General features: G+C 37.0%; 1 protein-coding gene across 1 annotated transcript in view; it reads left to right on the forward strand.

Moving 5' to 3' along the window:
* SEMA3E (semaphorin 3E) overlaps window positions 1-15,058 on the forward strand; it is a 238,825-nt gene extending 223,767 nt beyond the window's left edge. Inside the window, exon 17 of the mRNA XM_031024229.2 lies at window positions 10,748-15,058. Within this exon, the coding sequence (XP_030880089.1) occupies window positions 10,748-11,200 (453 nt within the window). The 3' untranslated portion in view covers window positions 11,201-15,058. The remainder of the gene's footprint in view (window positions 1-10,747) is intronic.
* Window positions 15,059-15,543: the final 485 nt, after the last annotated feature.

The raw sequence follows: 15,543 nt of genomic DNA on the forward strand, positions 1-15,543 counted from the left end.
TAATTCTAGTTCTCATTCATTTAAGGCCCACTAGGTGCCCTGTGCGGTTCTAAGTGCTTGGTGTGTAGTAACTTATTTAAAACCTACAATGGTTTTCTGAAGTACTTAGTAGTACTGTGTGCATCACAGAGATGAGGTTAAGTAATGATGCCAAGTATGACACTGGTAAGTACCTTCAGAGTAGTATAGCTTAAGTAAGTAGACACCATGGAATCAGGGGAGTGTGAAATAATTGAGCTCAGGGAAGAGGAACTGGATAAGGATAAAGTCATAAACCCTTTGAGATTTTCAGAAAAAAAGTAGCCAGTGTCCCCTGAGAATGTGCTCAGTGGAGTGGTTAAGCTAGGAGCCCTCTAGCAATAGGTTAAGTGATGAATGAGAAACAGCTAGTGTAGTATATTTTACCTACAGGTTTGCATGAGAAAGAGAGAGGTCAACAGAGGGAGACAAGAGTAGAGAAAACTTGTGGGTTTTTTTGACTTAAGAGAAAAGGTGACTTGGTCATGTTTATAGGTTGAAGGGAAGAAGCCATGAGGAGAATGTGCAGCTAATTAATGAAACAAGATAAAGAGCTTATGAGAGATAACCTAATTATAGACAAAAGTTAAGGGATGACTTTCAAGAAGGAAGAGAAAAACCCCTCATCCTCTGAATTTGGGAAAAAAGAAAATAAAGATTTTATGAATGTGGATGAGGAAGATAATTTCATCCACAAAATCCAAGTTTAGCTATTCCAAATTCCTTATCTATAATTACTTAAATTTGGAATACCAGTTCAAATTTTCCTCATCTATATAAGGATATATAAATTATATTTTTGTGATTACAGAGGACAAAACTGTTATAAACATAACTAGATCACCTAAAGTGATACACCCTAGTTTATGAATTCTCAGTTCCATGTACTTGAATTTATAAGCTTCTAAAATAATTGCAAAAGTTTAATCTCAAGTAACATTCCAAAGGAAAGGAATTCATACTTGTTTGGTTGGACACATGAAGTATTTCTCTGTGCATTTCTCTTTCTCCAAAATGCACAAGGACTACATTTTAAAACTTAAGTAAATGAGGGAAAATTTACATATGTATTTACTGCTTAGATTTAAATGTTTATTAGTTCACTGTATGTCCTTCTCAGTTATCACAGTAAAGAAAACCATAGTTTCTTCGAGCTACTCAGAAGATTAGTAAATAACTTTTTACCTTAATTGTAATTATAATTATACCTAAATTATAATACCCATTTTGAATGTTGTAAGTTTGAAGTATATGATTTTAACCTGAAAATAGAGTATTTCTTTGAACCTGACAATGATTTAAAGCAGAAGTTGGCAAACTACAGCCTAAAGGCCAAATCTGGCCCTCCACCTCTTTTGTAAATAAAATTTTATTTGAAAACTGCCACATCCATTTGTTTACCTAGCATCTATGGATGTTTCCATCCTATAACCACAAAGTTGAGTAGTCTCATAAGAGAGACCATATGACCTGCAAAGCCCAAAAACCTTTACTGTATGGCTCTTTACAGGAAGTTTGTTGGCCTTTGATTTAAGATACAGTGAAGCTTTATTAAATGAGTATTATTGTGAAAAATGCCTCTGTATTTTGGAGAAAAAAAATTTCATGAATAACCAAGCCCTCACTTTGTGCTGAGCACTATAATTTCATTGGAATGAGTTTTCAATAAAACCAAGCAATATGAATAGTTTCTTGGAATGTGTTCTTTTGGGCTTTATTCTTTAGTCCTTTACTGATAAAACCAATGTGTATTCCAAAGATACTGTAAACAAGGTTGAGTTCCAAGAAGGAGTTGAATTAACATACACAAATCCCCAGTGTAGAAATTGGGGGGCAATCCCAAAACACATAAAATATTCTCCAAAGTGATATAAGGCAGGCAAGTAAGTTGCTGGTCCATAAGAGCAGCATCACACTTTATCCTTTGGTAAGCCTGAAAGTTTCATTTTCCCCTTGATCCTCATTGATCTTTCCATTGTGGATTCTTTATTTAAGGGAAAATATTTTTGTGTGTGCTTGTGTATCTTAAAAATAAAATATCTCACTTTAAAATAGCTAATTGTATGCATTGTACAGACTACTTAAATAATGCACAAATGTGCATGTTTATTATAGAAAATCCAAGAGAGAATGTAATATGACATCAAAACTCCAAGACTTCAGTTTCACCCCACTCTCTGAATTCTTTTTTTTTTTAACTGGATGCCAAAAGTTGTCACTTTCAACTCTGCTCTTAGACCACCTACTACGTAGGATGAATTCATCAAAGTCATTTAAATATTGTTGACAAATCTAAGAAGCATGGTTAACTTATCAATCAGCAGTTCCTTCCAGATAACTCAGAGTTTATTGCATCCATGCAGAATTTGTACAGCTTTAAGTAAAACATAATTTTATTGATGATACAATGCATTATAGAGACAGCTTCTCTTGTAAAAACAGAAGAAAAAAGGTGTATATAAGTTACATCTCTTAATGTTGCAGATTTATTATGTCATCAAAACTAGGGGAATTATGAAGTAAAATCTCATCCTTATTCTACCATGTTGTTTGCTAGATGACCCGTATTTTCTTGACTTTCCCAGTGCTTACCCATGAGAGGAAGCCTAAGGGATCGATGACAGCCATCAGTTTATGTATATTGTCTTTATACACATGTACTGAAAGCATGAGATTTGTCCACATGAATATTATTTGTTTTTCTTATTGTCATAAAGTGCATGAACTCTGCCTCATTTGAAACATCTGCTTAGTAGTTCTGATGTTTCTGTTTCAGTCTTTAAAAAAAACTCCACTCATCTTTTCTAAGCTAACAATTCTTTACAGTAGATACTCATAATTTACATTTTCAGCCTTGACAAGCATATGTTTATAATGCCATTTGCCCCATATTTTAGTTCTGGAATAATTAGCAGTATATCCCATTAATTTCATTTTTTTTCCTTCACACTTCCTATAAGTGGAAAATACAGAGCAACGTTTTGGCCGTAAGGATAGAAGTGGATCTTGTGGTTTAGATAGAACTATTTTGGGTTAATTTTCCAAGAGAATACTGAACATCTTTGAAAATTAAACATACATTCCCAGATCTGTGGACTCAGATACAGACCTGTGTTTTATCCCACTGAGATCACTCTGACGCTGGGCATCTGATTAAACAAAGTAACATGGTAACTCCGCACGCCCAGTGTCAGACAATATCAAAAATACGGATTCCCTTCACTCTTTAATTCCCCTTATTCCAGGATAAATTATAGTTCCTGCAGTCTTGTAGATAATAAAAAAATGTACTTCAGCATGAAGATGTATCCACATAGAACTGTATATCCATACCACATTGTGTTAGTCCTATAGAGTAGCTCATATTGAACTGTACTTGGGCATCTTGTCTTGACCTTGAGATGTGACCTTAAGAAAATGTATTTAGTGTAGTGCTATTGTTTGGATGCCTATATCTCATTTTATGAAAACACAAGAGATTTTTTTTCCCTCAGGCTTCAGTGCCAGGGAAAGATGTACTTGTCATAAGGAGTAACTTTATTTTTTAATAATAATTTTTTTTTTTTAGTATAGTCGACACACCATGTTACATTATTTTCAGGGGTACAACATTAGTGATTCAACTTCTGGAGACACTGTGCTGTGCTCACCACAAGTGTAGCTGCCGTCTGTCACCAGACAAGGCTATTACAGTATCATTGACTATATTCCCCATGATGAGGAATAACTTTAAAAATATACTTTAGAGTCATTTGGGCCTGAGAATTGAGCATACTTTCCTCTTTCCTTCAGTCACTAGGTAATTTAGTGTTGACTTTGTACTCCAAATATAGTAGTTGTTCCTTGCCTTATGGTATGCACTTTTGTGTTCAAACATTATCTTTCTTTCATCCCCTCCTCTTATTTTCCCTTCATCCTAATTATCCTGGTATTCTTCCCTATGGAAATTTTTAATAAAACATTACCCTTACACTGCTGTTTGTGTATTTTGCAGCATTATTTCTAAAATCATATGATTATGGTATACTAGAGCTTGAACAGATCTTACAGACTTAGTTTATTGGTTGCCAAACCGAGTAATCATTATAATAAGCATATTACTTAGTTCACGGCACATTGTCATAATGGGTTCACACAAATCTCCTTTCTTGTTTGACTTCATTTTTCCTGGACCACTTTCTACACTTTCATCTTTACTTCCCCATATGCATGCACTGTAATGATTGGAGTAAGTCCAATACTACATCATTCGTACTTTATTGAACAAGTATATAACATTTTGAGTATGCATGAGCTGTAAAAATAAATCTCTTGGGTTCTAGATCATATTCTGCTTCTCTTTATAACTCAACACTGTGTTTTTATGGTTTATCACTGTGGCTGTGTGTGTCTCTATTTCATTGTTCCTTACTGCAGTTTAACCTCCCATAGCATGCATTCATTGCTCTGGATTGATCCATCCCCCTCAAGAGTGGACCAGAAGTATCATTAATTCCCACTACCACATCTTTAATGATCATCTCTTCAAGTAGCCTCTTACAGATCTAAGTGCAAATCTCTGCATTCTTATCTTGTGACATCCTTCATTTCTACAGTTTTGTCAGCTCGCTTTCCAGAATTTGGGCATCATCTGTGCTCTCGAAGTGACTTAGGTGGGTTCCCATTTTCCCATACCCTCACCAGTTTTGGGTATTTTCTAATTTTTGCCTGTCTTACTGGTAGAAGGTGGCGTCTTGTTTACATTTGTATTTCTAAAATTGCTAGTAAGATTGAACATTAACTTGTATACTTATTAGACATTGGAGTTTCTCCTTCTCTGATTTGCCTATTGATACGGTTTTTTTCCCCTATTTTTCTCTTTTATTTTTTTCTTTTTCTTGACTTTCAAGAGTTCTTTGCATCTTCTATATATTAGTTTATTCTTGAATGTGAATGTTCCAAATTTCCTCTTTGATATAGTTGATGTTTCTTAATATTTTTTCACAGTACGGTTTTGGGTTCTTATTTATGATAACTTTCTTCTCATATTAGAAAAAGGTTTTCCACATTTGGATCTTTAATTAATCTGAAGTATATATGCAACTTTAATTCTTCTCTATATAGTGTGATGGGTTTCCCTAAATGAGCTATTAAGTAATTCACCTTGTTCCAGTTGGGCAATCATCTCGGTCATAAAGCAGGCTCACATTAAAAAGTGCTTTTATAAAAAAAAAGATGTTTATTTTTATGCTGTTATGTGTGATATATTTTCTGTAAGTCACCTGATTTTTTTTTGTATTGAAGGTAGGCCAGATTAACAAACAAATATATAAATTCTAGGTCTTTATTTCTTGACTAAAATTAATTTCAGTGTTAAATGTATTCTGAAAGAAATGAGTTCAAGGCCTACGTCTTTCCTTTTCCTGTGAAAAGCGTGGACCCATATGGTTGATACACATGGAAATCACTGCTTCTTCCTGACCAGCTTCCAGATGTGCTGGGTTCTTTGTTCAATTACTTTTTTTTTTTTTTTTACTTGACATTACAAAACATACTGAATCAATCTCTATAACTCAGAATATTAAAACCATTTTCAGTAAGAAATGCTGTATTTTTGTAGATTGCCTATAAGAATATTTGATAAAGTGATGTATTATGTATCATCTTCTTGACCAAGGAAATTGGGTCTGCAGACGCAGAGAAAGCACAGCTGATGAAAACAATTGTGTAATCAAGATTTGCTGTTGAAGGTGCCCATGTGGACTAAAGTGGAAAGATTAAATCATGGAAGGACTTCAAATACAAATTTCTAAGTCACTTTATTTTTAGGTATTCATAGGCTACGGAAGATACATTTAACTGGTGTTTTAACGTACATGGTACATTAGAGTGATTTAACGTACATAGTGTATGGCCATCCAGATTTCGGAGTTAAAACGTCTTTTATTACTAAAATTTCTAACTCACTGTAACCGGGGAGGGAAACCTACATTTTGAGACCGGCACTATCTCTAACATGCAAATAATTGATGGAGGACTGTTCCCATTGTAATTATCACACCTCCGTATCTTTGAACTCGGCTGGACTTTATATAAACACAATGCAGTGTTTCTCAAAGTGGGTTTCTGATTTTGAAGGAAATACCTGCTTGGGAAAAAAAAGAAGCACTCCTAACCCAGTGGCCAAGGATTTGTCTTTATTTTCATTTTGCTTTTTGTTTTATTTTAAAACACTTTCATAAACTGGTTGGTATATGCCAGAAACTATGCTAGATGACTTTCATATTTTTATATTTGCCCTCTCACGGGAAGGATAGTAGGGAAAAAACAAAGGACCATATTCAGTGAGGCTGCTTGTATGCAGATTCCTTCCAGGTGAAGACAGTGTCCTAGAAGTGCTTTTCCTATGTATCTGTGAAGCACAGCCCTTTGAGTAGTTACTGACTGCTCCTGAAATCATGCTTACTTCCTCCCTGTCCAAAGCATTACTGGATTGACATAGAAGTGAATCACTTCTGGACATACCTTTATTAGGATACCCCATTGCCTTGCATCCTTGTACATGCTGGTCTCATTTTCACTATGTTCTGAGCACTACTCTACTCGTTATGGAATACTCAGTATAGTTAAAAGATAGGCCTTTGCTCTTACGAAACTTACGGTTAAAGAGATGAAACTTGCATGGCAAAATTACTTGACGAGGAACGTAAATACCATCTTGGGTGCTACGAATGTGAATGCCATTGAGTTATAAAAAGAAAGAAGAGATCTTTAGGGCTGAAAAGAAAGTATTCATTAAGAAGTGAAAGTGTAAGCTTGGCAAGAAATTTTTAAAAAATGGATTGGTGGACCACAGGAAGGATTTCCTAACGGAAAGGAAGAATAAGACCAGAATAAGCCATGCAAGTGAGAAAGAAAATGGCAATACAAGGGACCCAGAACAGGAGGAGTTATGAAAAGGAAGGCTTGACTGGTATTTGCACAGGTTGTCCCCACCATCTGCCCTTGAAACTCAGACATTGTCTGGGGCTGCCAGCATGACTTGTATTAAAATGTTTATTAAATATTGGGACACCTGGGTGGCTCAGTCGTTAAGCGTCTGCCTTCGGCTCAGGTCATGATCCCAGGGTCCTGGGATCGAGTCCCACATCGGGCTCCCTGCTCAGCGGGGAGTCTGCTTCTCCATCTCCCTCTGCTGCTCCCCCTGCTTGTGCTCACTCTCTCTCTCTCTGACAAATAAATAAATAAAAATCTTTAAAAAAATAAAAATAAAAATAAATGTTTATTAAATATTCACAAGAATGAAACAAGGAATGCATTCTTTTTGCCTGTAACTTTTATTCAAATATGGAAACAAAGTAAATTTACAAATAGGATACAAACAAGTGTATGCATCATTTAAATCTTTATTTAATGCGATGATTTTTTTCACTGAAACAGGCATCTCCATGAACAGAACATAGGACACAGGCTACCACATACGTGTGTCTAAAACATCTGCCGGCAGCACTTGGTGCCGTGTGCTGACTCAGTCCCCCGAACACTTTATACAAGTGACTTCAAAACTTTTTATGTACATTACTGCGTAGGGATGTTGTTTGGTTTTCATTTGGCTGGAACGTATCATTAACATATTACATTCATCTTTGTTCATAGCAGCTGGAAACCGTTAAAGCTTTGAAAATGGTTCAGAGTCTATGATAAACACCAATACTAACGATGAAGTTGATCTTCCCCATGAGCCCAAATATAGTTTACTAACTTACATGACTATCATGAAAATTAAATACAGTAATCTAAGAACTCTTTACAGAATACTCATTGATCTCCATCCAGAAATGTACCTATTCCACCAGCCCTCTGAGAAGCACTACAGTAAGCTCTCTGGGGATATGGATTTAGAAAGGCAGGATCTGGTTAACTGAACAATTCTTACCTGCTTGGGCAAGCAATAGAATCTGGGTAAGGAGCATGACAAAAGGAATGAAATTAGAAGCAGAGTAAAATAGTACCTGTTTGTTGAAAGAAAGGGGGAAAGGTTATCAGTCAAAAGAAAATTATTTGAAGGACTTGTAATTTTTTGCAGGTAATGTTGCACGCTCAGTTGACAAAGGTTAACAGGTGACATGATATGGTAATAAGGGAAGGAGGACACTCTTACAAGGGTGTGAGAAAGACCCGTTTTAATTCAGCCTTTTCCAATATGGAACCAGCAGTAGGGAAGTCCCTCCAGACAGGTACAACACCTTGGGTCATGAAACAGAATCAAGCTGGGCCTAATGGCAGATAGAGAAAGAAGGAAGATTTGGGAGGAGTCTACCATGAGGCAAGGTCAAAGAATCAGTCACAAAGTATTGAGAATCTAACGCTGTGGAAAAATAGTGAAATGGAATGACTGTTTCCCACCATCACCACAGAAGAAATGTTGATGGGAATGTGTGATGTAGTAGATATGAGGGCGTAATCATGAGAAAGAAGTAGAACAACACATGAGGATAGAGGGACTAGAAGAAGAATAATGTAATTGTCAGGAATAAGGAATTAGTAAAGCGGGGAGTGCAGTTTGCAAGGAGAGACACTGGGTTGTAAATAATGAAGGCTCATGTAAGTTTCGGTCAGTGTTCTGTAATTAACAGGAAACTCAAAACAATGGATGATCTCTGTGTAAGACACACTGTCTTAGGGAAGCTCACTGAAATGAGGAAATAGACGAGTTACCAAATGAATGCAAATAAAACATGAGATCAAGGAAGGATGGAGGATTGTGCCCTAGAGGGAAGGAGAAATCCACAGAAGAGACCAAGAAGGAACCAAGGAGAGAACCAGGACAGTAAAATGGCGTGTACCAGACAGGGAAAGAAAAAAAAATGTTTAAGAAGGTGGGTCCCTCTATGTCACATGGAGCCACAAGTTTAAAAACAATGGAGGCTGAGCCTCAGAGTCAGAATCATCCAAGGCATGTGATAAGTTTATGGAGAAAGTAGTGGTGAGCATGAACCAAGTCACTTGAGTTGCTGCCTGGGGCAGGTGTCCACGATACCTCCTCAGCAAAACCTGTCAACAGATAAGCGGTGGTTTGATGTAGCGACGGTGGTTTTGGTGGACGGCTCTTCCCGCTTTCTCACGAGAGAACTTCCTGAGTTCATGGCGCTAGCATTCCGCCTGCTTGGACATGGTCCTGCCAAGTCAAGGGAAGCCCCTGGCAAGGACTTACGGAGCCCCTTCATCCAGCTATGTCACTCTGGAGCGGCTGAGTAATTACTTTACCTTATATGGCTGGCAAAAAAAGGGGAAAAAAAAACCCTCTGAGAGCCTCAGAATTTATCTTAACGTGCCTACGTGAGACGCAGTCTCTGACCACACCGCTGATGCTGTTTTGCCACATGATTCACAAATTAGACCATCATATACACTCATGTGTAGTGCACACTGTGACTTCAGACACGCTGGATCTGATGCAGGCTCAGGAGAGCTGAACGCAGCAGGCCTGGCCAGGACCTGCCCCTGGGACCAAAACATGCTTGTCTCAATGGCCTTTACTGCCAGAGTGGTTGTGGTTGTTAGTCTGCCCCTTGTATATTGGCAAAGGTGAATATTGCTTTCGTTTTGTATTCTCAAGGGTCAAGTTAGCCAGGATAGTGGGAATCAGCTTCACAGCACCATGGTATGGTGCTGGGCCCCTGAAAACACCTCCCGGTTTGTTTTGAGGTGGGGGACTATATATAGGAAAGGGAGAGGAGGTGAGTACTGGTGTGCTGTACAAAGTGTTCTCACTTAGGTTATTTTGTTTAAATTTCAAAACAGTCGTTCAAGTGACAGTAGGCTTAGCTCCATTTTTACGAAGAAAACTAAGGCAAAGAATATACATAAATGCCCTAGATCTCACAATTAGTAGACAGTGGTGCCCGTGTTTGAATCTAGCTTTGTCCATGTCGAATCATAGACTCACTGTTTCTCCTATGAGCTGTATTTTTCAACAGCCTTATTGTGCTCTTCTTACCTTCAATTGTATTTATTTATAGAAGTCGTGTGCATAGTTTATTATGTCACAAACATAAAAAGATATTTGAGCACTGAAGTTATGTGCAGTCCTAATATTTACTGGAGCGTGAGATTCTTCAGAGCAGATTATGGATTTTTCTGGCTTATTTTTAATTCTCTGTTAAGTAGAAAGCCTTGTAGAAATACAAGGAATGCTCACTTCATTAGTGAATGGGTGAATTTTTGTTTCTTTGTTCATAAGGAAAGAGAGTGAAGGTATCCCAGATCTCTTAACAGACGTCCTTATAGAGACACTGGTCTTTGTGATCTGGAAGGAGTAAGAACCCCTGAACGAATAGTGTGAGAAAGGGCATTTGTGCTGTCTGCTAAGAAAAAGTTAAATAAACTTGACAGATCTTCACTTCACTCTAATTTTGAGTGCTATACTGAACTAGATGGTTTTTTCTAATGATTAATTGAAATCATTAGGGAGAAACCTCTCTCACTCTGCTCTTAACAATATTGATGTGAAATGACCCTAAAATCATCAGTATGAAGTGATCTCAAATCCAAGTAAGTTCAACATACACACACCTGATTTAATTCGTCCTTCTCACTTGGTTGCTCTCAGATGCAGCTGTGACTCTCAGGATTTCATCATGGGATAACAAAAACTTAAAGAGAATCAAGACAGATAGTGAAAGGGTTTCTAGGTTGGTGTTCTCTCCTGAATAATGCTCCAGTGCCATTAATTTTCTTGTTCTTGCAGGTGAAGACAGATGACAGAGTGGTTAAGATGGACCTCGGTTTACTCTTCCTCAGGGTACGCAAAATGGATGCTGGGACCTATTTTTGCCAGACAGTAGAGCACGGTTTTGTCCATACCGTCCGTAAAATTACCCTGGAGGTAGTGGAAGAGGAGAGAGTAGAGGAAATGTTTCACAAAGACTATGAAGAGGACGGGCCTCACAAGATGCCCTGTCCTGCCCAGAGTAGCATCCCACACGGGGCAAAACCCTGGTACAAGGAGTTCTTGCAGCTGATTGGTTATAGCAACTTCCAGAGAGTGGAAGAATACTGTGAAAAGGTCTGGTGCACAGATAAGAAGAGGAAAAAGCTTAAAATGTCGCCTTCCAAGTGGAAATATGCCAACCCACAGGAAAAGAAGCTGCGTCCGAAAGCTGAGCGCTACCGCCTGCCCAGACATGCACTGGACTCCTGATGGGGTGAAACCCATCTAGTGGCTTCTGGAGAGTTTCTGTTTGGAACCGAAAACAAATAGACAACAACAACAACGAAGAGAAACCATTTGACTTCTTTATATTGCTTAAAAGAGTTCTGTAACACAGAAATGACTGTGAAGGTATTATGATAAATTATTCTACATACTCATTTGACTGGTTAAAAATCTCGTAAAATTAACTAATTTTTCTAAACAAGTATATTCCTCAGTGGCTTCCCACTCTATTTACCAAAAAGTGACCATAGCTGTAGTTTTGAGTACTTGGCTGCTTTTCCTTGGCAATTATTATTTTACCCTTGGGAGACTTAGGATTCTTGGAGTGTTGATGAAAAAGCAGAGATTCTAATAAGCATGGAAAAAATTAAATATATATTTTAATCTTTCCGAATTCTACCTTTCCACCACGATGTAAAATATACAGAATATCAAATACTTTAATGTTCTCATATGAACTGTCTGTACTTTTTAAGAATTCTCGTGTTAGTATCTAAGCTATGTGTTTTATGAAGCAGGTGTGTTGTAGTTATTGTAAGCCATGAAAGAAAAACTGTGGTCACCTTGAGGCTCGTGCCCTTCGTAAAACATTCATTCAACCCCATTCACTATAGTTATGTTTCATGATGAGAACACGTCCTTTCAATTTCACGCCACTGAATAAAGCATGAAGTTAAGGTAACTTATTAAAAATAAAAAAAAAAAAAGCTCCAAAAAAGATGTAGTTAGAAGTCTAACTGAAAAAGTTTTTGCTGCCCTCTTGCGGTAGAAAAAGTATATTCTCTTTTTTCTCTTTTTACAGATTGTCTAGTAAAGATTTGAACAGTTTCTGTTAATACATCTTGTCCATTTTCAGAAAAAAAAACCTTAAATAAAAATGTCTTAATGCTTATGTCATGCTTTAAGATGGAGATAATGTGTTTATGAATAATTTATTACCTCACAAGCCAAAAATGAAGATATTACAGCACCGAAGCTCTATTGAAACTTAAATTTTATGCCTTCTAAATACTCTTCCCTGAAATATAAAAGATACTCCAGAAACATATGTTTATTATTTTAAAAATGTTAAAGCAGTTTGCTCTCAGATGTCAAATTTTCCTATTTTATGTTAAATAAGAAATATGTTTCATGAGTTCATTTAACTACCATGTCTAGAGCACTTTTCCCTTTCTAAATAGTATCAAAGTTTTTATTTTTGAGAACGCTTATTTCTTGAAGTCTTTCCTTCTCCTTTTTATTTAGCGATTACCTTTCTAAAATATGAAGTTTTGTTGATACTTTTCATTTAAATAAAAATTAAAAGCAAGTGAATTACACATGAAAACAATTATGAATAGTTATTTAAATGTTAACTTTAAATGTTTCAGTTTTCAAAATTGGCTTATAGGGTATATAATTAAGAAAGTTCAGGTGTTGATAACTTATAATGGCTTGCAATTTCATTTGAAAATTAAGAAATACATAAATGTTTTTAAAAAGTTTAAAAGTTCATTGTTAAGCCACCAAGCTCCAAAAGGCCTAAAGGGTAGAAATATTTTGAAAACTAACATTCTCTGTAAAACCCAGTTGCTATTTGCCCATGAATCCACTGGAGGTCATTGCTGCCCACCAATATTAACTGAAAACAGCATATATATCATATCAGTAAAATCCTGCCCAGTGTGGAGAAATAGAACCATAACCACGGATCACAGGGTCTTTAGCAAAGCTTATGTCTGAAACACTCAAAGCGAACAGATAAGTCAATAAAGCACAATTTGTTGAAAATATTCTGCCATTAAACAAGAAAAGGGAAAGAGATTTTTCTCTTGTATTCAGATTTTTTTTTAAGTAAGGCAGGTAGCACATACGTTGTTGCCATTTTAATCCTAATAACATACACAAGCAGTTGATAACAGTGATTATAGTGATGTCAATTGTGAACTCAAATATCGTCTAACTGAAGAGATAAGACTGAGGAGAATAACTTTTCTATGATATAAGCCTTAAGAATTAAATATACCTTGAAGCTGTTCAAGTAAAATGAGATGACTAGTAAGAGGGCGAGATTTTTCAAATGCTAATTTGAGAGAAGCCTGATAAAAGTCCACAATTTAGAGAGAGCACTAGATTTTCAAATATATATATATATATGAACACGTTTTCCCCTTTGCTCATTCTCTCCCCCTTCCCTCAAACATGCGTGCAGGTGCAATGCTCATGCGCACACACATCACGACGTTCTTTAAGATAAACTGCATTGTCCTCTCAAAAGACAAACCAACAAAAAACCCATGTTGCTCTGTCCTTGAGAATCTGAAACATACTATAAAACGTATTCCCTGTCTTTTGTTCTGTCAGAATTCAAATTCAGGATCTCCTTTGAGAAATGTCCAGGCTTAGAAAATCACAAATGGATTGACCAGATTTACCCTCTTTTTCTCGAACTCAGGAAGGACACAAGCTTAGCTACCTTCAAGACAGGGAGGAATTAAGAGTCTGCCCTGACCCACCACATTTTCCCCAGTCACAGATAGACTTGGGGAAGAGAAATCGTGCCCTCTAGGAACAAACATTAAGCTGAGAAAGAACCATAACACCCATCCTAGATTCAAAGAGGCACCTGTGTATAGGATCAGTCTCCTGCTTCTTCAGACCTCCACTGGGTTATCCTCTGTGAAGGAAGAGGTCTTGGGAATAGAATGAGCCTTGATACAAAACAGTGTACATCTCCTCTTTCAGTTCTTCATCACCCCTACTGAGCTAGAGATGTAGATTTGTTAGCAAGGAGGTCACCTTGCTAACACCTTGAAGAGGTTTTACTTCAGGAATTGTAAGGTCTCTTCCGTGTCTAACATTCTACATTGCTATTTTTTTCCTTTGTGTTTATTGCTGAATATTTCAGTGCAAAGCTATTAACTTGGAGAAACAGGGATTAAAGTGGAAGTAAACACTAAGGAGGGCTCTAGGGAAAAAAAAAAGGGAACAGAAGGTCTTTGCCTGTTTAGTAAACGGCAGTTCTGTATATACTTTAGAGTTTTGTTCTTTCCCCAAATTAGTTACACACTTAGGATGTTTTTATTGAGTGTTTAATATTTGCTATAGGGTGTAGGTCTTTGTAAATCTTCAGAGCGACTCTGAACATTTGTAAAATTTGTAAAATACAATAATAGTTCTGCGTGTTGGTGTTAAGCATGAAACAAACACAGCAGCTGTTGTCCTTAAAAATGAGTTGTCTTTAGCCTGCCAGATACATTAAGAAAACCACTTGGGATTGGGTAGGTATTTGAGCTCCCAGGAGAAAGTGCCACAGCGATGCCGACAGTAAGAAGTCCGTGTTCTTGTTCTTACAGCAGAGTATCGCATCCAAGTTACTTATTTCAAGAGCAGTGCTCATTTTTCAGGCCAACAACTGTTGCCTTTGACTCAGTTATAAATAATAGACTTTCCATGAACACTGTTTTGATTGTAGTGTGTTATTTAAGCTGGTATGTTTATTTTTTCTTGGGAAGAGAGCGTTATATTTTGGCTTTCGTTACAATTGGATGTGTTCTGTTTGTGTTTAAATGGCTTAGTTATAAGCTAGAGAACTATATGGGGGGAGGGGGGGTTCTTGCCTCTCTGGCTCCCTTTTATTTGCCCGGGTCCAAAACAGCATGTGCTTTCTTACTTCTTGTCAACGATTATAAGCCCTCTGAGACTTACCATCAGTGGTAAGGTCCGAAGACGGTTGACAGTGCGTCTCTCTGACTGTCACATGGATCTGCCACTCAGCACTGCATCCTTTCCCTGTACTGCTATGTACAATTTCTATTTAGTTCAACTTAGATGCTAAAGAAATAAATATTTGCTAAACCCTTACGTGCTGTCCGAGGAGTGTTTTCTAAGGTCGTGCCAGTTAAACTCAAAAAGTTTTGTAATGTGTCAAAGCCTGCATGTAAACATACTGTGCTAGGCGAGCGCTGGTTTTCTTTAAGAAGTTAGAAAAAGCATTCAATTCCCTTTTCTTTTGGAAATTCGTAAGTCAACTTCCTTAAGGAGGAAAACGTCCACTCATCTCATTTCCTTGCAGCATTTGGGCTCATTTTTGCCACATCATGTTTCTAGAACCAGCAGCCAGAAATTCCTTTCAAAGCTGCATCATCCAGATAAGAGATAGGGGTAATGAATGCTTTTGTAATGGTAACTAGTAGGATGTTTACAATTTTTGCAGGCCTCAACGCTACCTTAATATATGTAAATTGCTGTTTTCTCTGCTATTTCTATTAGAGGTCATTTAAATGAGATTTGATGTTAAATGAATCTCTCTTTGGGAATTTTGTTTCCAAGGCAGATTTTGTTGTTTG

The sequence above is a fragment of the Leptonychotes weddellii genome, chromosome 12 (genome assembly GCF_054177405.1).
Source record: "Leptonychotes weddellii isolate Sample4059 chromosome 12, ASM5417740v2, whole genome shotgun sequence".
Lineage (NCBI taxonomy): Eukaryota > Metazoa > Chordata > Mammalia > Carnivora > Phocidae > Leptonychotes > Leptonychotes weddellii.